General features: G+C 47.6%; 1 protein-coding gene across 1 annotated transcript in view; it reads right to left on the bottom strand.

Annotated features, from left to right (window-relative positions):
- The window catches only part of LOC144797592 (potassium voltage-gated channel subfamily V member 2-like), a 29943-nt gene extending 20598 nt beyond the window's left edge, over nt 1-9345 (bottom strand). Inside the window, exon 1 of the mRNA XM_078668259.1 lies at nt 7971-9345. Within this exon, the coding sequence (XP_078524385.1) occupies nt 7971-9236 (1266 nt within the window). The 5' untranslated portion in view covers nt 9237-9345. The remainder of the gene's footprint in view (nt 1-7970) is intronic.
- Nucleotides 9346-24216: the final 14871 nt, after the last annotated feature.

Genomic DNA, 24216 nt, shown 5'->3' with positions numbered 1-24216 from the left:
TTGTCAGAAAAGTAGGTGGGCAAGAGGCTGAGATGATAATAATGCCACCATATTATGTTTGCTATAAAGTCAAATTCTGAAGAACCCTAAAAAAAATCCCTACATTTTGGTTATTTAAATTAATGATTATTGATTAGTTGAAATATTTTGAGTCAGGGTTATTCTATGCCAATTACCCTGGTTATGCTGAATTTTTTATTTGTTCTGATTTTCATCAGCTCCATTGTCCTGTGTCAGTCAAGCACTTTGGACCTTACTTGGCGCTGTAATCATGGCACAATATATATACTGTTGCCTGAATTTCCTATACTCTGCTTCGTATGAACCCTTCCAGCATAGAGATTAATAAATCTCCTACAACAGATGCAAACTGATGTAATGTTCATCATTATTAACTTGTAACAGACTCTGGCCCTCCCCATCCCACAATAAATCCAATTTCTTTCTTTTAAAAGGAGAGAGGTAAATTGTGAGATACATTTCGGCTATAGACTTAAAAGACAGGAAATGTGCCTTCCTCCGACTGATGTGTCATGTGCATTAGCAAAGTGCATTTAGATGCCCTGTGACCGGAAGTTCAACCCAGAAAAACAGATAATGGCCCTCTCAATAAAAAGTAATCTTATTCTTGGAGATTTTGAGTACATCTATGCGATGCTTCCCCTACAACAAGGCAGAATAAGGAAAACGGAAAGGAAGAGGGCGAGGGCGAGGTCTTTGTTAGAAGCACTGATTTCTTGAAAGAGGGACGATTGTTGTGGTAAAATGGCATTTCAAAACCTTCTAGCTGAACAGTGCCAGAAATGTGCATTATTCAACATCATATAGACACGGTCACTGAAATTATGCGATACTAAGGATGTATCATTTTCCCCATAATGATGTATCTGCCACAGTTGCCACATAATTGATCACCTACTGCATAATCTGCTGATTTTTTAAAAACTTAATTACATTAAGCTCAAACATGTTAAAAGTTAACAAAAGCATGGAAACACTTGTTCCTGCACACTGGAAGGCCCTTCAAAAAGGTTGTCTGGTCATCTTTCACTTGCTTATTGCTGCATTTGCTATTAAATTAGTTCTAATAAGTTGGAATATTTTACCAAACAGTGTTACCATGTGCAAAAATTACAAAATAAGGAAGAAATGCTATTACAAAATGTGCCACATTACTTCACATAATTTACTTGTTTCATGAATAAGTGGACTGTGTCGCATAATTTGGTGCTCCTCTGCCGCGTAACTCCAGTGGCCATGCATATGGAGCACAATCTTCCCGTGGGACAGCATTGCAATGCTTTCAGTACTTAGGGGGGTGACTTTGCAAATGCTTTGAGGTTGCAATTGAGGACCAGAGTCTATTTCAGTTTGTGAAGTTGTGCTATTGGTAGCAAGGATGAATTGAATGACTTGTGGGCAAGTGTCCTTGCTGTTTGATGGGTACCACCAGAAGGCTGTGCCAAATCGCGGTTTGCATCTGTGTGTTTGTGTGTGTGTGAGTGTGAGTGTGTGCTGCCACTCTGGGAAGCAGCATCTTCAGAGGATATCATTGCATCCTTTTTGTGTCCATTGACAAAGAAGCATGAGGCACTCTTCATTGTAGGGTCAAGATATAAAGCCTTCCTCCTTCCCAGTACCATACATTTCACCCTTGCGTCACTGGAGTGCCGCTATGTCAAAATTTGCAAATCATGATTACCATGCAGGTGAGCGGCTGAGACGCATAGATGAAATGAGTGTCTACCAGCAGGCTGGACCACCACTCCCAAGCAAGGATGCGAAAGATACTCACAGGCTGGATGTATGACAGTACAATGCGATCATTTTGATCGCGGTACTTTACATCGTGTTTTTTTACAATGCAAGTTGTTACAATGATTTGTGTTGGAGGGCGCTGCATTGAGGATTAATATGATTTTCTATTCCAACGCCAGCCCATGTAACAGCAGGGAAGGTGTTGGAATAGAAAATCACACTATTCCTTAACCTAGAGCGCCATCCAGGGCAAGTCATTGTAATGACTTGCGTTGTAATGGCTGCATGGTAAAGGTCATGCGGTATTAACACTGCGTTGTAAACGACGTTACCCCACAGGCTTCAGGCTTCAGGCTTCAGGGGCAACCATCCTGGATGGGATCAACTGGCTCAAAGCAGCCGGGTGGTGCCTAGCCAGCTACTGCAGACCGGCTGAGGCAAAACCTTGGGTCTTGCAATATCTTAGCCTTGCAAACGTTCAAGAGGTGGTCAGATTTTACTTGGGCCACCACTTATGCTTTTTAGAAGGCAATAACAGGCCAGGCCTACTAAAAGAGAAGGTCTCAGGTTAGAAATTGAGAAGCACGCCTCCATAAATCATGGTACTAACGTGAATTAATAAATATGAGTTTGTGTGAATTTACTGTGTGGATGACAGTCCTTCAGCTTTCCTTCCTAAAAGCCACTTGGGGGCTTCACTCACTTGGTGAAATGCATAGGCTAGAGGAATAAGTAATACATAATGTACACCACGTCCTCGCTGTGCTTACTGTAGTTTGTATACAGCACTTTTGATCCGGAAAATTGTAAAGTACTGTGACTTACCTCAGCTTTATCATATTACTCCTATTGTACACAGTGCCAGGGCGTGAGAGACGCCACGCTCCACTGCACACGTGTCCTCACAGGAACACAGGAATAACTTTAGCATGCCTCTATCTCTCACAAATATACTAAAGGGCCTACAACAAAACCACCAAAAACATTTTACAAAGTTACTCAAAAACCATCAGTTTACAGCTTCCATCCTCACGGAGGCAATCTTATGACCGTCTCCGTGAACAGAGTTTCAAAATCCAGGATTGCATTTCGCTCATCCACAAATCATTGCTGTTCCACATAGCCGTCTCTCTGCCACTCATCAGGGCCTTCCTTTTACATTGTCCCTGTTGGAAGAATGCACGGTACTATCCCTAGCACAATCAATTCAGTGTCTCCCGTTTGGGGGCGGTCATGCCCTGAAGCCCACATGGAGCAGTTTCTCTTGATACTAGGAACTGACATCAGAAACCTATTAAAACCCAAACCACCTCCCCAACTATAGGCCAATCTTCACTTGCTCCTTACCAGTGATATCATGAAGAAGAAGATACAAGCGGGTTACAAGACTATATTGAGAAAACCTATCTTTTACATGATCTGCAATTTGGTTTCAGACTCTTGCAAGTACAAGAAAATGTACTCGAAAATTTCAGACAACCATCTCATCGCCCTAGATAAAGACAAGAGCTCCATTCTGATACTTCTACAGGTCCTAGAAGCCTTTGATACTGTGGACCGCAAAATCCTCCTGAACAGACTTAATGAATGGATGGGCTTTCAGCACAGCCCTACAGTGGATGAATTCTTTCCTACACTTTGAAGTCCAACGCGCAAGTTCAATCCTCAACCTGAAAGGTACCATATGGTCAAGGCTGACTGTAGCGCTGGTGGCACCCAGTGTGACAATCTTTTTTTGGCACCCCTTTCCCATATGACCTCCTTCATGGATTCCCTCACTTCTAACCCCACAAAAGTGAGTGCCTTACTATCCTGACAGCGGAGTCCGATCATTATGTCCGACGCCCGGTGGAGCTGCTCTGTTCAGCTAATGAGGAGATCGGCCTTGGCTCACCCCCTGACCAGGGGGTGAGTCAAGGGGACCTGCCCAGCCAAACCTTGGGCACAGTTTCTCCCCTTCTCCCTGTCTCGCCCCCCCCCCCTGCTTTTTTCCTGTGCTCGGCCTTTGCCCTGTCTCCTTCTATCCTCCTTTCTGACCGATGCCCATTGGAGCTTCCTTTGAGAGACTGGCTCTGGACCACCTCCCTGGTCGTCACCTACCCATCTGTCGTTGGGCTGACTTTCCCTTTGTCTCCTATTCCGTCTTCCCCCTCGTCCTCTCCCTTCTCACCCCCCTCTCTCCGTTCCCTCTATACTTGTCTCTCCTTTTTCCCCGTTATTGTGTCTCGTTTTGCTGATGTAACGTGAAGTTGCTATTATTGTTGTAACTTTGCTGACCTAATGTAAAGCGCTCTGATACCTACGGGTCTAGCCAGCGCTATATAAAACTGTTAAATAAATACATTTTATTTTTTTAACGTGCCTGTAAAGGCTGGCTTTACTATTCCACTCAGCTAGCCACATAAAATACAGAGCTGTTCTTTGCAGCAGGAAGATTAACCCTCTGCGCTACTTTATGGCAAGTCAAATCTTCCACTAGACAAACATCTGATCGCTCTCTCAAGCAGGAGCATTAATCACAAGAATTATCATGACATTTTTACCGCTGTCTAAAAGCTGAGTGCACAAGGCGCTCCGCAACAGGTGCTTTTAAATTGCACTGTTGTTGCTAAACACAGCCCCTCCCCTCCCCCGAGGTCATCCCCCCACTTGAGGTCAGCGCCCAGTGCAGTCGCACCAGTCCAATTGCCCTAAAGCCGGCCCAGCATATGGTATTCCACAGTTTCCTTAGCACCTCTTCAGTTTAACATCAGAAACTCCCATTGACATATGCTAGAGAGTTGCAAAGTGGAATTTCAAGTGAACAGCGATACCTAAATCCATATGCATGTTTGCAACATACTACAATATTAAATTTTAAATATCCTGCTACAAAACATTTCTTAGAATATTGACTGCCAAAATATTGTGAAGATAAGTATATATATATATATATATATATATATATATATATATATATACACATACTTGAAAGTATGAAAGTATAGGTTTACTATTCCTGACTTTGCATAGCCCTTTTGTGGCATATAGGTATATAATAATAATAATCCACATTTGTAAAGCGCACAATCACCCGTAAGGGTCTCTAGGCGCTGGGGGCCGTCGGGAAGATTAAGCGAGCTATTGCCCAGAGTCACATGGTGCTGGGCTGATCTGCCGCCGGAGCCGGGGATCGAACTGTGATCCCCAGATTCCAGCGTCAGTCGCCCTGGCCGCGGCGCCACACCTCTCCCACCATGTATGTATACGTATGTGGACGTGGATTTAAGAATAGAAAATCTACCCTTAGCTCTATATAAACTTCCATTGGAGATATTTTGTTATGCAGCATCATGGCTGCGACAATTTTGTATCACAATATTTTTGCTCGATATTCTGACATACATCTTAGAAAGGAACAACGAAACCAGACATGCATCACTGAATAAAGTGACTCAGTATTTCACTGCATGAAAGAAAACTTTCTCTGCCTGACAGAGCTCCTAGCTTGTACAGGCAATAACTCCGAAATGTTTCCTTGCAGAAAGCCCACAAACCTCCTCACTATCCAAGAGACTGAACAAAAGGCAAGAAAGTTGGCGGTCATAATCAACACAGATCTGTTATACACTCAACAGATCAATTGAGTAATGAAAGGAACAAACCTACAACTTTGTGTACTGAGGAAAATATTACGAGTATTGCAAATAAACTACAGAGGAGGGCTGGCCAGACCCATTGTAAAGGGTCATCTGGATGACTGCAATATTATCTAAACAGGGTTACCTTGCAGGCTCGCTGGCATCCTACAGAAGATGAAAAACCAGGCAGCCAAACTATGCCTCAATTTGCAGATCTGTGACAACACCAAACCAGGCTGAAAAGCACTTCTTGACTACCACTGGAAGAAATTCAAGATACTCAGATCCATCCACCGGGTGTCTTGGAACAAAGGGACGGGTGCATCTTCTGAACCTGGCTCCACCCCTACCATCAGCCACCATGTATCATATCCAACAACTTACCCTCAGATGACAGTAATTCAGAGGCAGATCAGAAGTCCATGGTCCAATTCCTGAGAAATCTCGGAATCCCAACTTCAGAGCACGACTAATCACTTCCATTTCAGAAAACTGCTAAAAACTAAGGGGCTTATTTACAAGATCCCTGCGCCGCTGGTGCGTCATTTTGCGTGACGCACCAGTAGCACAACGATGGTGCAATCCTTCTCAGGTAATGCAGTGAGAATCTGGAACTCGCTTCCTCCATTGCTCCGTGCCACCACCTCTATCCGGATCTTCAAAGCGGACCTCAAATCTCTTCTATTCCAGAGACACTTTCAGAACTAATACTTTCATTCTCAGGCCCCTCTAGGAAGTTCGCTCATCATTGTAAATTTGTAAAATAAATTCCTGCACATTCCTCACCCTTGCTTGCTGTGTTGATATTGTGTTTGTGTACCTTACCTTTGTTTGTCTCCTGTTTATTTTGGTAAAGTTCTATTGTGTAACACTTTTCTCATGTAACGTAACTGGTCCTATTGTACAGCGCTCTGACACCTTCGGGTAACGTCCGCGCTATATAAAAATGCACTAAATAAATAAATGAAAAAACCTGCTGCGTGATATGTACAAGCACACGTAAAGCCACCCTGCGTGGCTTTACATTTGCTTGTAAATGTCGCCCCTTTTCATCCAACACTTAGCGTGTTAGGAGCATAACGTGGGTGCTCTCACGGAACCCCTATTACCACTGATGCATTTCCAGATTTACAAGCAATCATAAACCTGGAAATGCACCACAATGCTACGCCACCCTAGGGGGGGCCTAAGCGAGGTGCAACGAGTAGAAACGTTTAATTTCTCTTTCAATGTGTGCTGCATTCTACAGAACGTATTGGAAGGGGAAAGCACCTCACGCTATTGTTTTTGTGCAGGAAGGTGCCCCTTCCTGCACAAAAACAATCTCCCCACAATGCAGGCATCCTTGCACCATTGTACAAGGGCGCCAGCGCATGGCAGCAGTTTGTGCGCCAGCACAGGGGGAAGCACAGAGATGCAACATATTGTTGTAAATATGTTACATCCCTGTGCTTCGAAACTAACGCAGCGCCGCACAGCAAAATGACTTGCAGCACCGCGCTGCGTTAGTTTCTTGTAAATAGGGCCCTAAACCCTTCAAGATGGCGTCCAGCTAAAAACTAAAAACTCGCATTAGTTCAAAGTAGCAATCAATCCCACGCCAAGTGGCAGTGATTGCTAAAGAGCAAGCAAAGAATATGGGATAGGGCTCATACCCTTCAGTCGCTTGGATTCTCTAGCCAAATCCTTGAACTTGTAGTCGGTACTATATAGCGAATTGAAGTAAGAATTGGGTAGTGCTTTAAACACCCCCTCAAATAAATATGTAATCTAAAATATTGCCACTGTTGCTCCATGAGGTGGCATGGAAAGTAAATATAGTTGCGACTCGTTTCTTCCTAAGACTGCCTCCATAAAATGTTCAGCACCTTATTTTTGCGCCATTTGGAAAACATGTTGTTCCCTTGACATGTGCTTACTCAGTTTCACTATTACAGAATCCCAGTTTAAAATGTTAAAATTCTCTTTGTCCCTCACTTTTTTCATTTGGATAAATCTGGTGCAAAAACACCCCGATTATTTATTTACTGAATTGTGTTGTAAAGCTCTCGGTTTGGGGGTATTAATAGCTTACTGTGTGGGGGCTGGGGTGCTAATACATGCTCAAATATTATCTGAATTCATTTTAACGCCATGGCTAGGGTTTAAATTTCCTTGTAAGGCTTCTTAAATAGGGTTTAACATACTGCTCCCCTAGGAGTGGAAACCCCATTAATGCCCCATTTTGGGTACTTCTGTAAACTCTGACTCCCAATATATATGCCCTGCTTCACATTTCTGCTCACATCAGGTTCTTCTACAAAATCTGACACCCATATATGGGGTACATTATAAATTAGATCAAATATTCATGCCTCAGTCTTACCTCTTACACATTGGGTTAAATTACTCCAAATGCCACCTCTAAACACATGTACCCCCTTAAGCTCCTGTAGATGTGCCGAACACCTAGCGCCCCACTTCTGCGTACCTCTACATAACCCAATTCACAAGTGTTTCACTTGCTGAAATCACAGGGGCTAACAACGCAGCATTGGGTTCCTTGGTGAGATCTATGCATCTAACAACAAAGCGTTGAAGACCAGGTCTTACCGCAGCCCACCACCAAGTCACAGGAATGCTTGTGAAATTAGTACCAGGAACGTCATGCTCCACGGAGTGCATCAAAGCCGAGAAGGTGAACACCCCCATGGCGATGAAGAGGAAGAGGCAGCAGACCTGCTGATAGCACTGTCGAATGGTGAACCCAAACGCCCTCATGCCAGTAGAGTGGCGAGCCAGCTTGAGGATCCGGAAAATGCGCATCAGTCGGACGATCTTCAACACTTTGCCCAGCTGTCCCACCCGCTCCATCTTTTCGATGTCGGTGTGATGCAGGTGGATATCCGCTTCCTCAGAAAAGTGCTCAAAGATCATCTGAATGTAGAATGGCAGGATGGCGACCAAGTCTACGATATTTAAAACAGTTTTAAGAAACTTGCACGGGTCTGCAGTGGTGACCAGGCGCAGTAGGTACTCGACGCTGAAGAATACTACGCAGACGAGCTCCACCTGCTCCATGCAGGCCTTGCCGTTGATATTTAAGTTCTGCAGTTCTTCTACGGTGCTCAAACACATTGCGACAATGGACACCAGAACAAACACGCTGGACAAGATAGCGATCATCTTCGCAGGAACAGAGGAGTAGGGATCTTCCAGCAGATTCCAGATCTTTTTTCTGAATTCACCCATCCACTGGCCCTCAAAATGTTCCTCTTGGTGTAGGGGCTCCAGCTCGTCCTGCAGCTCCTTCTGAACCTTCAGGTACTCTTTCAACTCGTCTTGGTGTTCCATGAAGAGAGTTCGGCAGCATTTCTCGGAGTACGACAAGTTAAGTCCCCAGTACTCAATCTCTTCAACAAAGTTGGTGGGGCAGAGATCGTCCATGATCCACAGCACGCCGCTGCGGTAGAAGTGCAGAATGCAGGGGAAGACCATGGGGTCGCGGTCAAAGAAATACTCATTCCTCTGCACGGAGAAGTCATCACACAGGTCCAACTTCTTCACCGGGTCTGCCCAAGTGGCAAGCTTGCCCAGTCGCGTGATGGGGTAGCGGGCGACTATGTGGGAGTCGATCTGAAATGCTTTCCCGCCAACGTTGATGTTGAGGCCAACGCAGCTGTTTGCGCGTCTTGTGCCGCCAGAATCGTGGCAAATTTCGCCAATGTTGTGTGCGGAGCTCCATGGCTTCACTATGCTGGCTTGTGCAAAGGGCAAGGAGTGGTCGCAGTTGTCGGTAGCCTTGGAATCACCATGCTCACAAAAGCTAATTTTTAGATTTGCTGAGAGACTTGACCTCCGCTTCTCTTGGCCTCGCATTGTCCTTGGTCTTGCGCCGGGGCTAGCAGCGACTGGGACTTGCAGCAATTTTCTTCTTGCCTGCCGACATAGTGCAAGTCTCACTATGCAGGCTACAGCGCTGGAGGGGGCATGCAGAACTGCATCACCCCATGCCAAGCCCGTGCAGATGTCTCCTGAAACAGGATGTTCCTTCCAGTTCCCACTTACCTCACACTGAGGGCAAGGAAGAGGTCTGTGCCAGATAGCGCTTGCGTGGTCTTAGCGTGTCAGAATTGAAGACAGGCCATTTCTACCGTTTTAAGACACTAATAGGATTGACTTCGGATTAGAATTAACTCTTTAAGCGCGGGTCCTTCCTAGAATTCTTGTTACATGGAAATAGTGCAGAATTCTGTAGCATATCTCACTGTGGTGGATCCCAGCCGCCCACTTAAAACACCAATAGATAACTACAACCGGGGAGGAGGGTTGTTTACTCATTAAGTATCACACAACATATTCAAGTTGCTGAGAATCTGGAACCTTCTGCGCGGTGCTGGGACGTCACAGCAGCGTAGACGCATTTACGTGACGCTACAAGAGCAGAAACAAGTTGTGTCGCGGAAGTACGTGCATAGTGGGAAATTATTAGCATTTTCTTTTCAAAATCGTAGCTCGTTAAACGCCACTCGACCTCAAACAACTCTCCGGGACCCTTGCACCAGGTGCTGCCCGTTTAATCAGATGCCAATCGTCTGGCACGACCCTCTCCAGGAAACCTCGTGGCCCTTATTGGCGGGGGTAGGAAAATGAATGCGGTGCACAACGTACAATTATCAAACACCAACACTCCTGCTGAGACTGAAGACTCACGCTGTTTCTAGCAAAAATTGTTGTATTTCTTTGACTTTCTTCCACTTATTATTTCCTCACCGCCAATGCACGTTAAAGAGTCTCTCAGTTTTGTCACTAAACCCTGCCCTTAGCTGCCCCCATATTTTGGCGTGTATGAAAAATTAAGATGCTTACGTAGTAACAACAAGGACCCATGGGCCTACCGCCTCACACTACCGACAGACATGACGTAATACTTAGGAAGAATGCCACGTTCACACAATAATACATTACGTCATCGTGTATGAAAACAGAAGTGAAGAGGAGAGTGCTAAAATACAAGTTTAAAGCTTTGAAACCTCATTCTAGAGTAGGGGTACTCGCAAACATTTCTCCAGGGGCCACAAAGTTTGCTCTGTGGTGTGACAGAGGGCCACATTGATGCCAGCAGAGTGGCAGTCCTATGGGGTGGGGTGGGGGAGGGAAGAAGTAGGAGTGGGACGAAGGGATTAGGGGAAGCGGAGCATACATCTAGTGGATGAATCGCACAATGTGAAACCAGAAAACCTGGGATTAATCCCAGCTTCCCAACTTTACCAAATTGTGTGATTTTAGGCAATCGTGACTTTGGCCATTGTTGGACGTTTGTGGAGATAATACTTCCTGATCTATAAAACAGCTGTACGCGTGACTATTGACTGTGAATAATCACTTGTCCTTCCAGAGCGTTCACCGTAATTTTCACTGACAAAGCCTTTTTTGAGGTGAAAAGCATTGGCTGTGATTTGAAGAAAAAGAAATAATTAAAAAAAAGAATAATATAATTAAAGCAAAGAAATCAATGCCATTAATCAAGAAGGCCACCGATTGTTCATTTACTTGTCTTCTAACTTTTGATACTCATCAATGAATTATTGTTGCCTCTCTTTTTGTTTACAAAATGGAGTGCACCTGACATTTTGAAAGATAGAGGTCACAGCAGACAACTTTTACAGTGACATTTCTTTCTCTCACACACATACACACAGTATACTTCCGTTACACTGCAGGAGGTATATCAGGAGTCATTACGGTGCGATTATTACATTAAGAGTCCTTACTTCACAAATTAATTTGTATTGTTTTAAGTAATTTAATTTTAAGTACACAGTGGCCACTGTGTAGTTATAAGAAAGTCCGATTTCCCATAGAAAGTGTTTTTTTGTTTTTTAATAAAAATGGTGCCATTTCACAACTTTTCATTAAAATCCCCTCTCCCCCCCAAAAAAAGGTGTGTATGTGTGTATAGTTTCAGGGATGGGAGAGAGAGTGTACTGGTAGGTAAAGGTTTGTTAGGGTTCTGGGAAGGGTAGCATTGGAGTAGCAGTAGGGTATAGGGATGGGTAGTGTATAGAGGTAGTAATGGGATTTTAGAGTTCAAGAATGGGTTGTCCTCTGCAGTAGTAATGGGTACTTACAGCTCACAGATGAGCAGGGTATAGGGGTGGTAAGTGGTTTTTAGGGTTCAGGGATGGGTTGTGTAGCGCAGTATTATGGAGTTTTGGGTTCAAGGATGGGCTATGTATTGGGACAGTAAGGTGTTTTTAGAGCTCAGGGTGGGTTGTGTTTATGTTTTTTTGAGGATTAGGGAAGGTCAGTTTACGAAGTAGTAATGGGTAAATAATACACTACGGGAAGGTTAGTGTGTAGGCATAGCTTGGGGTTTTTATGGTTTAGAGATTTAATACATTTTACATCATTACTGTTACATTGCTTTAATATCTTCAGAGACACGTTCTTCTATCTGTTATGATAGCAGATGTGTTACATCAAACATACAAAAGAAGATGGGAAAAATGCTTGCAAATAATCGAACCACTGGCAATACATCAGGGTACTATTTCAACTCATAGTTTTTCACCCACTGTGCCACTCTAGACAAAGGCTGACCTTATGCAAATCAGTTCCGACCCTGCTCCTCTGAATGGGAAACTGCTCTCTCCACAGCGGTAACTGTTTTTAATTGCCATTTTATAATAAAAGCACTAACTCTGTGGTCATTCCTACCTGCACACTCTTCCAGGCCCCGGTCCGTCGCGGCTATTGCCGTTTGTGCGGAGGGCCCTCGGGAGAAGATTCTCACTTCCGGTTTGGGGTAGCGCTCTAGCTCTGGAGCTCCCCAGACTACTTAGCCACCACACCATGCGCACACGCAGCGAGCGCGTGCCGAAGGCGCGCCAAAGGCAAGCCCGTCTGAGCCCGGCCGGGACCAGGGGCCAGGACCCCTGATCTTTTTGAGAAAACCAAGACCATCCGCTACAGCTACGACGCACAGTCATTGCGGAACTTAAAAACAGTCCCTGACCATATGTGTCTCCACGCAATGTGCCTGGTTAATAATATCTCAATCTGCTCTCACTGTGATTTCGAACTGAAACCTTATACTAACACAGCCCATGAATCCCGGCCACCAATAAAAATGTGTCTTTTAAACTGCCGTTCCCTTGTAAAGCACTGAGGAACTGTCACTCCTTTTGGAAACCCTGAAGCCCGATGCTCTCTTCCTTTCTGAAACATGGCTGCAAGACGAGGCTGATCCGGCCATCACACAGATTCTTCAGCTAGGGCACTCATTACACAGACTAGACCGGAAAACTGGCAGAGGTGGGAGTCTGGGGATAATCCTTAAGGATTGCTTCAGTTGTCGCTCATCTACTGCGGAAATTCCCAATCGCGAAAGCATGAGTTTTGCACTGGAATTTGCACCCACGGTGACCTTTTCTGGCCTGTTACTTTACCGGCCACCTGGACCGATAGGCCAGTTCCTCGATAGTCTTCCATCTGTCGTCTCGGAGTTGGCACTACCCCCAGCAAACTACACAGTCCTTGGAGATTTGAACTTACATCTAGATTATCCCTCTGATCATCAAGCAAGGGATCTTATGTATAGCCTAGCAGCTCTTCAAATTGTGCAGAAGGGCTTTGCACCTACACATATTAAGGGCCATGTAGGAGGATGGATATCTGACTATGGTTACCCCCAACTTTTTGCCTAGTGTTTAGCTGGTTTTTGACTTAGTTGGCCTGGGATCCTGCTAATCAGGGCCCCAGGCTATCTGCTCTCACTGTAAAATGAACTCCATGTACTTTAGGTACATCTCGAATTGGATATTGGGTCACCTTGTGAGCCCCTGTATAGTGTACCATAGGTACCCAGGGCATAGGTGCATCCACGGCCTACCAGGGGCTACAGCATGAATTATGCCACCCCTGGCTGACCATCCAAATTGACACAACTGGCTGATCACTCAGCTGGGGCAAGGTCGTGTAATCACCCCTTGCTTAGATATAGTATTCCTATATCTAACCTTATATATAGACACATATGCACCTATAAGTCACTCCTATGGCAGGCCTTAACAATCCTGAAGGCAGAGTGCTTGGTTTTATGTGAGATGAGGCTCTAGCATGAGCTGAGCCAGTCTGCTGCTTTCGGAACCATCTCCTTATAGCTGTTCTATGATACAGCCGTACCATATACTCTTAAGTGCATTATAATCCTCGCGGTTATTGCTAACTTTGGTTTGGCTTTATCAAAACATGTCGTGTAAGGTGTCATACGCTTTGGAATACTACCCCCTCACCAGTTCTGGCGTCGGGGGTAGCATTCCACCCTTCTAGAGGGAGAAGACATGGTGTTCCTGTTAATCCCAATTAAAGTTAACCAGAGCCTCATCATCACAAAATGGATGCTGCTGCCACAGACACAAGTCTGACCTCCTGCTGCTGGGAGTCCTTCCAGCGAGGGAGGCTTGGACAATAGATTTCCTGCCTTGGGAGGTGCTAGCACCACCCCAGACAGGCCTTAGTGTATTGGGGCAGGGAGTGCTGAATGAAATGAGACACTGCCTGGGGCACACGAGGTGCTCCATGCATAGTCCGGTTGAAAGCAGTTGCTGGGGCACACCAGCCCCAGCTCTGGCGCGAAACTGGACAAAGGGAAAGGGGTGTAACCACCCCCTTACCTGGTCCCACCCATAGGAGGGACCTAGCAGGTAATCCAGCCCCTTTGATTAGTATAAAGGTAGGCGCTGAGTCTAGAGACGTTAGATTTATCCTGAACTGAAACTTGAAACGAAACTCTGGACCTTCGACATTCTACTGCAACTAGAAGACTGAAGAATCTCCCTTGTGGTCAAGGAGTGACCACCCTGTGCAAACAGGCACCCTCAAGCGATCTGCGGTTTGCTTTGTCGATGCTCCCGCCGGAGCCTGAGCGCAGAGCCCGACAAGACCTGGACTTCCAGACTTCTTTGACCCCGATCCACAGCCACAGCAAAGCTGAGACCCGTGGAGGAGACGAGAGACGTGGGACCGGGCATCTTGAAAAACCTGCTCATTGCTACTTGTGCAGCTTCTGAGGCACCCTCGAAGTTGTGAATTTGGGATTGAGAAGCCCCAGCCCCGTGCACCTTTTGCACTGACGCACAGCCCTCCACACTCACCGAGTGCCGCGTGGGGCCTGCTGGTACTTTTGTGCTTGACGCGTCTGTCCGGTCACTTGCCCGTTGGCTAGTGGCCTCCGTGACGACGAACCTTTGAATTTGCACCGCTTGCCTGGTTGCTCCAGGCTTGCTCCTGCTTCCCTGAAACTGAGAAGCCCCCCAGACCTTGCTGGTCTGAACAGAAGCCCATCTTCGATTACTGCGTGGGTTGCATTTACCAAGGCCTGTTGTCTCCGATCCGGAAGCCGACACCGCCGACAGCGAGAGCCTTCGTGAGACAGTCCGCATCCAGCTCCTGGTCGTCGCCAACGCCTCCTGGTCCACGTGGCTGCAGAGACAAGCTTCGCATCTTCACTTATCGCACCAGACATCGCCTGGTTCCTTCCTGGTCACTGGCTAGTGACCCAGACTCTGTCCCCTCTGCTTTCAGGCACTCTTTATCCTCGATCCACCCTTGGATCCAACTGGACATCTTCCTTCTGGTCGCCTGCAGCATCTTTTTACAGGTCTCCATAGGATTCTATGGCAGGACCGGAGGCTCAGATTATGCTTTTCTTTCTTCGCATTTATTATAAATTGAAAAACACAGCAGCCTTAGAAAAGCTCATAATGCAGAAAAATGCTTAAATAACAACAATAAAGCATTTTAGTCGCATAACTCAAGAAAAAACAATGTCTCTGGGACTATAACTCCCATCATGATAATACAACAGTCTGAACGGAGTCCTTCCTCTATGTCCACAGTCCATAGATAGGCAGTCCCTTCTCCATGTTCCTCTCTTTCTTCGCTGCTTCCGCAGCCAGTTAAGTGTTTTTTCTCCTCTCTCAGTTTAATGCTGTTAGGGGATTTTTTTCTGACGTATTTCTGCATGTGATGTATATATTTCTTGGGGCTATGGGTCTCTGATGTGTTTTCTTTGCAGAGTCCCGTTCAGGTCGCGGAAGCGCCGTCTCGCTTCCTTCGCGACTGTTTCCCGATATTTGTTGTTGCGGTGCGCAGTCATCCGCTAGAGGGCGCGGCCGCGTCTCGTTGGTCTCCGGCGCGAGTTTCTCCTCACAGAGGAGCCGCGCTGAGGAGACCAACCGCCGCGGAGCCGAGCCCTCAAGTCTGCCTCACTGAACGCCCGTTTCTCGGGTCTGTACACATTTTTGCCCCATTTCTGAACGCCCCGGTGGGGGTCTGTATTGCGGTATTCTACCACGTTAACGCCGATTTGGCAAGCCTGCACTCGTGTAGAAAATTGGTGTGGCAGCGCGCTGTGAGGCAGCTGACCTGGTCCCCCTGGGGTGGGTCTGCGCGCTGAGGGAGTTAGTGCACCCAGAATTTGCCAGTCCCTGGCAACCAAAACTGTTGCAGTCCTCTGGTCTGCCCTAATCTCTGTGACACCCAGACTGTGGGTAGTGTGTGAACCCCCTTTGCGCTAGCTTTGGGCGACATGGAGGACGAGTATTATGGGGGTGATTCTCACTCCTATCTGCAGGATGAGGAGTTCTACCAAGCAGTAGACAGCTCCATCTACCGCTGCGTGACAGAGGTGGTTACCCCTATGGAGGAGCGTCTCTCTGCGCGCATAGTGGAGGAATGCGCCAAGTTAGCTCAGGCGCAGTCAGGAAACCCTTATACCCTCCCAGGCTCATCAGATGAGGGCCCCCCGGCTTCTAAGAAACCCTGTAAAGGGGGGTTGTCGGAGGGTGCTCAGGGGGTGGACAAGGGTGCCTTTGAGCGTCTACGTGACGCGTTTTTGGCTAAGGCGACTGAGTCCCCACCTGACCAGCCTGCGGCTCCCGCCTCGGTGGTGGCTACTGGAACTGCCCCTTCGTCTCCAGGGGATTCCCCGGATTCGGATGGGTATGAGGAATCGGTGCGTTCCTGGCGACCTTCGAGCTCGGCCACTGAGTTACCGCGGGACAGCTCAGGTATGCTGGACCCGGATGAGATCATGCATCCGCGGTCCCGGGTGACAAGGTGGCAAAGTTCGTGGCTAGTCGGCTGCGTAAGCCTCTGGAGCAGGAGGCCAGGGGATGCCTCCGTGGAGAATGCCCTAGACCCACCTTGGAGGGGAAAGTTGCCATGACACCAGATTTAGATACCAAGATGGCGACATTTCTAGCAAAGTTTATGAAGGACCCGCGTAAGGGCATTGACCGATCCTGGCGGTCGTGTCAGGACAAAATGCTCGACGCAGTGGGGGCCATTACTAAGATCCTAGACATGGCGGAGGAGGCTAAAGTTACTGGATCCGCCATTGACCCCGATGTCTTGTCAAATTGGGCGCAGAGGGTGATTGTTTTCTTAGGCAATGCCAACTGTGCCCTTTCCACCGAACGGCGGAGGTCTTTTCTGATTAAGCTAGACCCTAAGTTGGGAGACTTAGCCTCTTCGGAGGCAGGAGCAGTTGCCCAAGGCGGTCTCTTCGGAGAACCGTTCATTAAAGAGCTAGGGAAGTTCGTGTCTACCTTCACATCCCTTGATAGAGCTCAGACCAGTATCAAACGCGTGTTCCAACAGCGTTTCTCCCAAGGGGCCGGTCGCGGTAGGGGCCGCGCGACCGGCCGTGGGGGGCAGAATGCCGGTAACAGAGGGCAAGGCTCCGGGCGAGGGCAGTACAACACCTCGGCCAACTTCAACTCCTTCTACCCTACAAGAGGGCAGCGTTTCGGAGGTCGAGGTTTCAGAAAGAACTCCAACGCTTCCAGCACACACGGTGAGTGTTATCCCCGCAGAGCAGGTTCAGATTGGCGGCCGACTAGCGGCCTTTCGGAGGGCGTGGGTAGAGCTTACAGCGGATGCTTGGGTGCTGCAAACTATCCGCGGTTTTCACATCGAATTCTACGATCAGCCTGTCCAGGTGTGCGCCCCGCGCCCTATAACCTTTTCGGTGTCCGATGCCCAGTTGATAGACGAAGAGGTCGCGGAACTTCTCCGCAAAAGGGCCGTTCGCCAATCAACTCGGCATCCGTCGGGCTTCATCAGCAATCTTTTCTTAGTGGACAAACCCGGCGGTGGCCGTCGTCCGGTGATCAACCTCAAAGAATTCAATGGGTGGTTGGTCTATCATCATTTCAAAATGGAAGGGATTCATCTCCTTCGAGATATCCTCCTTCCACGAGACTGGTTGGTACGGTTGGATCTCAAGGATGCTTATCTTGTGATTCCAATCTATCCTCCTCACCGTCGCTTCCTCCAGTTTCTCTGGCGGGAACAGGTGTTCGAATTCACGGCCCTTCCGTTCGGTCTTTCCTCAGCTCCGTGGTGTTTCACCAAAGTGTTACATCCCGTGGTGGAATTCTTGCGAGCGCAGGGAATTCGCATGATCGTCTATCTGGACGACATCTTGCTGATGGCGCAATGTCCACACAGCTTGCTTTCTCAACTGGGCCGGACTGTCGACCTCCTTCAGGAGCTCGGTTTTGTCATCAATGGAGACAAGTCGGTTCTTGTACCCTCTCAGAAAATAGACTTTTTGGGTTTTGTCATAGACTCCATCGACGCCTCCCTGAGTCTTCCGTCTCGGAAGTTGTCCAAGATCAAACACGTCTTGCGACAGACAATTACAAAGTCTCACACGTCGTTACGTCAAGTTGCCAGAGTGGTGGGCCTGCTATCGTCCTCGATTCAGGCCATCTTTCCGGGCCCTCTGCACTACAGGGCTCTCCAGCGCCTCAAAGCATATCATCTACGAAGAGGCGTGTCCTACGACCAACTGGTTCTCCTATCGGAAGAGGTCAAGGAAGAGATGTTGTGGTGGCTTACCCACATGGAGGCCTGGAATGGTCGGGCAATTTTCGGATCTTCCCCGGACCTCGTCATCGAATCCGATGCCAGCAGAGTCGGTTGGGGAGCGCGCTGTGGAGATTTTTCAACAGGCGGCACTTGGTCCTTGGAAGAACAGAAGTTGCATATCAACTGTCTAGAGCTTCTGGCGGGTTCCTTTGCAGTACGCTGCTGGACCAGAGACTCAGTGAAGTCGTGCGTCCTATTGAAAATGGACAATGTATCGGCAGTGCGGTATGTGAACCACCTAGGGTGCGCGAGGTCCCGTGCACTGGCGAATTTGGCAAAACAGTTCTGGGATTACTGTCTAGAACATCATGTATCGGTGACGGCGGAGTACCTGCCGGGTCAGGCCAACCAGGTGGCAGACTGGCACTCCAGGTACCTCCGGGATTCCAGTCTGTGGATGTTGAATGTCCAGGTCTTTCGCTGGCTCAACGGGCTGTGGGGTCCTTTCTCACTGGACCTGTTTGCGTCCCGCTTGGATCATCAACTTCCGAGGTTCTTCAGTTGGAGACCGGATCCGATGGCAGAGGCCACGGATGCGTTTCTCCAGGACTGGAGCAAGGAGAAGCCCTTTGCGTTTCCACCTTTTTCGATGGTGATGCGAACGGCGGCGCAGGTTCGCCGGCAGGAAGTGGAGCTGGTGTTGGTGACGCCGCTCTGGAGATATCAAGTCTGGTTTCCAGTTCTTCTGGAACTTTCCTGGGATTCTCCAATCCTACTCCCCCGGTTTCCTCACCTGCTCCTCAACCCGGATCGGGATCCGCATCCTCTCATCGTTCAGGGCTCTCTCCTCCTCATGGCATGGAGGCTTTCAGGAGACGTTGGTTGCTCCCGGGCCTTTCGAGATCAGCTGAGGGTCTGTTATCCAAGGCCTGGGCTGTCAGTACGTCGAAGCGCTACAAATCCGCTTGGTCTAAGTGGGTGCGTTGGTGTCTTCGACGGAGTTTGGATCCCTTGGTCGCAGGACTCGTACCCGTGTTGAATTATTTGGCGGAATTGGCCGTGGGTGGCTTTGCCTACCGCACGATTAATGCTGTGCGTTCGGCTATTTCTGCGGCACACCACCCAGTTGACGGTGCTCCGATCGGAGTACATCCTTTTGTGTGCCAACTTTTGCGGGGCGTCCGGTTAGCGTTACCACCAGAGCCCCGGTACTCAGTCCTTTGGGACGTCAATTTGGTTTTGAACCTTTTCCTGTCCTGGCAACCTAACAGGTACCTATCGGTCAAGGAACTCTCGGCGAAACTGGCTATGCTTCTATGCTTGGTGTCCTGCCGGAGAGTGTCGGATGTGCGTGCTCTGGATGTCTCGGCACGCGTGTTTTCACCAGATGGTGTCACCTTCACGATTGGTAGCCGCACAAAGTCGGCGTCTAGAACAATTTCGTATCCGGCTTTCGTGGATGCCCCGAAACTATGTGTTGTTCAGTGTCTGAAAGCTTATGAAGATATGACTTGGGACATTCGCCCTCCGGGCGAGAGACAATTGTTAATTGCCTTGCGAAAACCACACCATGCGGTCTCTTCCCCCACCATAGCCAGGTGGGTGCGTTGGGTCATGCAAGAGGCAGGTATTGATACCAAACGTTTCGGAGCTCACTCTGCCAGAGGGGCCATGGCCTCTAAGGCTTTCTCTGCGGGAGCTCGTCTAGAAGATTTGATGCGGGCCGCGGACTGGTCCTCCGATTCCACCTTTAAGAGGTTTTACTTTAAGCTGGTGGTGGATATTGCAAGTTTGGTGGTGAGTAAGCTTTGAACTAGCATAATCTGAGCCTCCGGTCCTGCCATAGAATCGAAATTTGCCTAGCATTTGTAACGGTAAGTTTCAATTCTATTAAGGACACGGAGGTGAGGATTATCCCACCCGGTATATCGTCGAACGACACCCCCCCGTATGGCAGTAAGTAATCAGGTTTTAAAAGTTTTTCCTCATGGTTGAATATGAGCCTTGAATAGTTAATTCGATTGTAAAATCCTAAATTTTCCGTTACGGCGCTGACGCAGTTCTATTTCTTCTGTTAGGAAATGATGGTTCCAAGCCAGACCAATGAACTGATGGCGTAATTTGTGCGAAGAAAGAGGAGGAACATGGAGAAGGGACTGCCTATCTATGGACTGTGGACATAGAGGAAGGACTCCGTTCAGACTGTTGTATTATCATGATGGGAGTTGTAGTCCCAGAGACATTGTTTTTTCTCGAGTTATGCGACTAAAATGCTTTATTGTTGTTATTTAAGCATTTTTCTGCATTATGAGCTTTTCTAAGGCTGCTGTGTTTTTCAATTTATAATAAATGCGAAGAAAGAAAAGCATAATCCTCGCCTCCGTGTCCTTAATGGAATTGAAACTTACCGTTACAAATGCTAGGCAAATTTCGATTCTGCGACGAAACCCGACACAACTTGACACCTATGCACCCGGCTCCTGTGGGTGAGGTAACGCGAGTACTCCGGTGCTCCTGTGGGTATGGACTATCCAAGTGTCCTTGTTTTCAGTAGCTTTCTCCTAGTTCATCCGGAAGTGTCCTAAATCAACCAGTTTCTAACTTTTACGTTACCACTATTTTAATATATGGTTTGCAACGCCCCTAGGGCACGACTGTATTTTGTGCAACTTATTGTATGATAATTGAGTAACTTGTTATGTGCTTTGGCCTCTGACCTCAAAGAGTTCAGAGGGGTTGTGTTAGTAATAAATACATATATATTTTATATATAACCCGTGTGGTGTCCTTTCATTTGGTATTCAAGGGGTTACATATGGTACAAGGGCTGGCTTCACATGCTCTCTGAAGTTTTAGCCTAAGACTGCGTTGTCCATGCTACCACAAGGATAGCTGGTCTATAAGGTTGACTTTACAACCATCACCATAAGGGTTGTTTGGACTGATACAGGGTGCCCACTAGAATAGTGGACATCACATATCAGGCCAACTTATCACAGGCCATCTTTTAGATGCTGTGCTCAGCAACGACCAAAAACTCCACGTAGGCCCCCCAATCCTCTCCCATGGACTGATCACTTACTGGTTCCACTGAACTGGGAAATTTTGACATTCCCCGCAGCTCAGACCCCAGTTCCTCTGTTGAGGAGGAACTGGTCAAACCTCTCTGCTAGCCAACAATCGACCGCACTGACTGCTAGCACTCCTATGCCTGGCCATGACCCGGGCAAGGCTAACAGCAACTTTGATGCCTGGATACAGTCCTCGCTGGATTCTTTAATCCCTTTAAAATCATACCCAAAAAAGTCAAATCAAAAGAGGCTCTATGGTTCACTTCCAAATTAAGGGAATTGAAACAAAGTTGTAGGAAATTAGAGAGGAGCTGGAGGCAGGCGCCTGAGGCTGAAAGTAGGAACGCTTATAGGGAAGCGATAAGAAAATATAAAGCGAAAATAAAAACGGCACAATCTGCATTCTAGGAGTGCAAGATAAGTGCAGCAGCTAATTCCTCGAGGGAAATTTTTCGGATTGTCAACTTTGATGCCTGGATACAGTCCTCGCTGGATTCTTTAATCCCTTTAAAATCATACCCAAAAAAGTCAAATCAAAAGAGGCTCTATGGTTCACTTCCAAATTAAGGGAATTGAAACAAAGTTGTAGGAAATTAGAGAGGAGCTGGAGGCAGGCGCCTGAGGCTGAAAGTAGGAACGCTTATAGGGAAGCGATAAGAAAATATAAAGCGAAAATAAAAACGGCACAATCTGCATTCTAGGAGTGCAAGATAAGTGCAGCAGCTAATTCCTCGAGGGAAATTTTTCGGATTGTCAAATCGCTCATTAACATCCCACAAAAATTCCCTAACCCTAGAGAGGCTCAAAATCGATGCGACAAGCAGGCCGAATACTTCCACCAAAAAATCCAGCTTATCTCCCTCTCTTTTACCTCGTCCCAGTGTAAATCTTTTTCTCCTGGTGCCGAGAGTAGCCCGTCGCCCATGCACTGCCCTCTAGCGGAGTTTCCTCTGCTGGACGAGGAATCACTGAACACTCTAATGTCTAGAGTATCATCTGGCTCTCCGACTGATTCAGCCCTGTCGTGCCATCTGATGCTAGTTTCTGAGGTAATTCGACCAGTGATCCTGAATGTTTTAAATACCTCTAACACCACAGGAAAGGTGCCGCGGGCGTGGAAATATGCCCAAGTCAGAGCCCTACTGAAGAAACCCAATCTCGATCCCTCCATTATGGCCAATTATCGTCCAATATCCCTTGTACCATGGTTGGGCAAGCTGCTTGAGAAGCATATTAACTCCATTCTGATTCACCATCTGGAGTCCAACAATCTTCTACATGACTCTCAAGCAGGTTTCCGCCCGAAGCTCGGGACGGAGGCAGCCCTCTTGGTAGTGACAGAGTGCGCTCGGAGGTATCTTGACCAAGGCGGCACGGCAGCAATTATTTTGTTGGACCTCAGTGCCGCCTTCGACACCGTGGATCATAACATCTTGCTCTCACGTCTAAAAAAACTTGGAGTGACGGGGCTGGCTCGCACCTGGCTGCAATCTATTTTGGAAAACCGTTTTTTCCAGGTCTCGGAGGGTGCCACTCAATCCAAACTATGGCCACTCTGCTGCGGGGTTCCTCAGGGATCTTCCCGGAGTCCTACCCTGTTTAATATTTATATGGAGCCTTTGGAGTGGATAGTGCGTCCTTTCGGCATAGAAATTGTTACTTATGCAGATGATACCCAACTGGTGGTTGCCTTCAACCACCCTGCGGGATCATCTAGCACTCTGGGCAGGTGCCTTGAAGCAGTAGCCGACTGGATGGCACTCTCCCACCTAAAGTTAAACGGAAACAAGACAGAACTGTTGTTCTTGGGCAAGTCCCCGGCACCCAGAGTAACCTTAGACTGGCCGTCTTGTATGGGCACTCTACCGGAGCATAAAGATCAGATCAAGAGTCTCGGAGTTTGGCTGGATAGCACCCTTTGCTTCAATCATCAAGCTACCAAGCTCTCTGCCACCTGTTTCGGCCTGATGAGGCGGTTGAGGAAAATGTGCCCCTTCTCCCTTTTCAGGCCCGTAGGATCATGGTGCAGGCTCTTATACTGTCCCGTCTAGACTACGGGAACGCCCTGTATCTGGGTGCCCCGGCAACTACCAAACAAAAAACTTCAGGTGACTCAGAACGCTGCGGCACACTTGCTGTTGAGGCTACCTCGGAGACACTCAGGATCTGCCACTTTGAAAATGCTCCACTGGCTGCCAATACAGGACAGGATTCAATTCAAAGCAATGTGCATAGCCCACAAAGCTATGTGGCACGCAGGCCCTGCTATGATCTGTTCCTTAGTGACCCCTTACTACCCCTCCAGGAATCTGTGTTCTAGCACAACGTTTCTTGCAGTATCACGGAAAATAAAATAGAGCTAGATGGGGGGGGGGGGTCGTTCCTTCTCTCGGATTGCTGCCTCCTGTTGGAACACCCTGCCCCTTTCTTTGCGTAGCGAATCAGATCTACTAAAGTTCCGCAAACTGCTGAAAACCTTCGTCTTTCACTAATTGCATTGCCTAGTGCTGTCCCCGCCCACCCGTCCTTAGCGCTACGAGGCCTCAGGGTAGAAGTGCGCTTTATAAAACCCAATTTCATTCCATTTCATTTCATTTCATTTCATGGGTACAACCTATCCCAAATTGTCAGGCTCAAACTGGAAGCAAATTGAATTGACTGAAAGGGCCCAAATAGGCCTAAACCCGTCTTGAGATTTGTTTTCCAGTTGGGAGAAGTCCTTGCTCGGTCTGGACTATGCTTTTTGCACTACAAGCAGGGCTGATTGCACATGGCTGGGTTCTAATCTGGGGTGGTTTGGTAGGCACCAAAGGGATAGTCAGGGGAGCAAACTGAGTACTTACTTGTGGTGGATATTAGTTCAAGTAATTCCCATCACTTTTTGTATATTTTACTGTGACAGGCGG

Source organism: Lissotriton helveticus, chromosome 12 (genome assembly GCF_964261635.1).
Source record: "Lissotriton helveticus chromosome 12, aLisHel1.1, whole genome shotgun sequence".
NCBI lineage: Eukaryota > Metazoa > Chordata > Amphibia > Caudata > Salamandridae > Lissotriton > Lissotriton helveticus.
The sequence above is the reverse complement of the archived record's forward strand: the minus strand, read 5'-3'. Positions and strand labels throughout refer to the sequence as shown.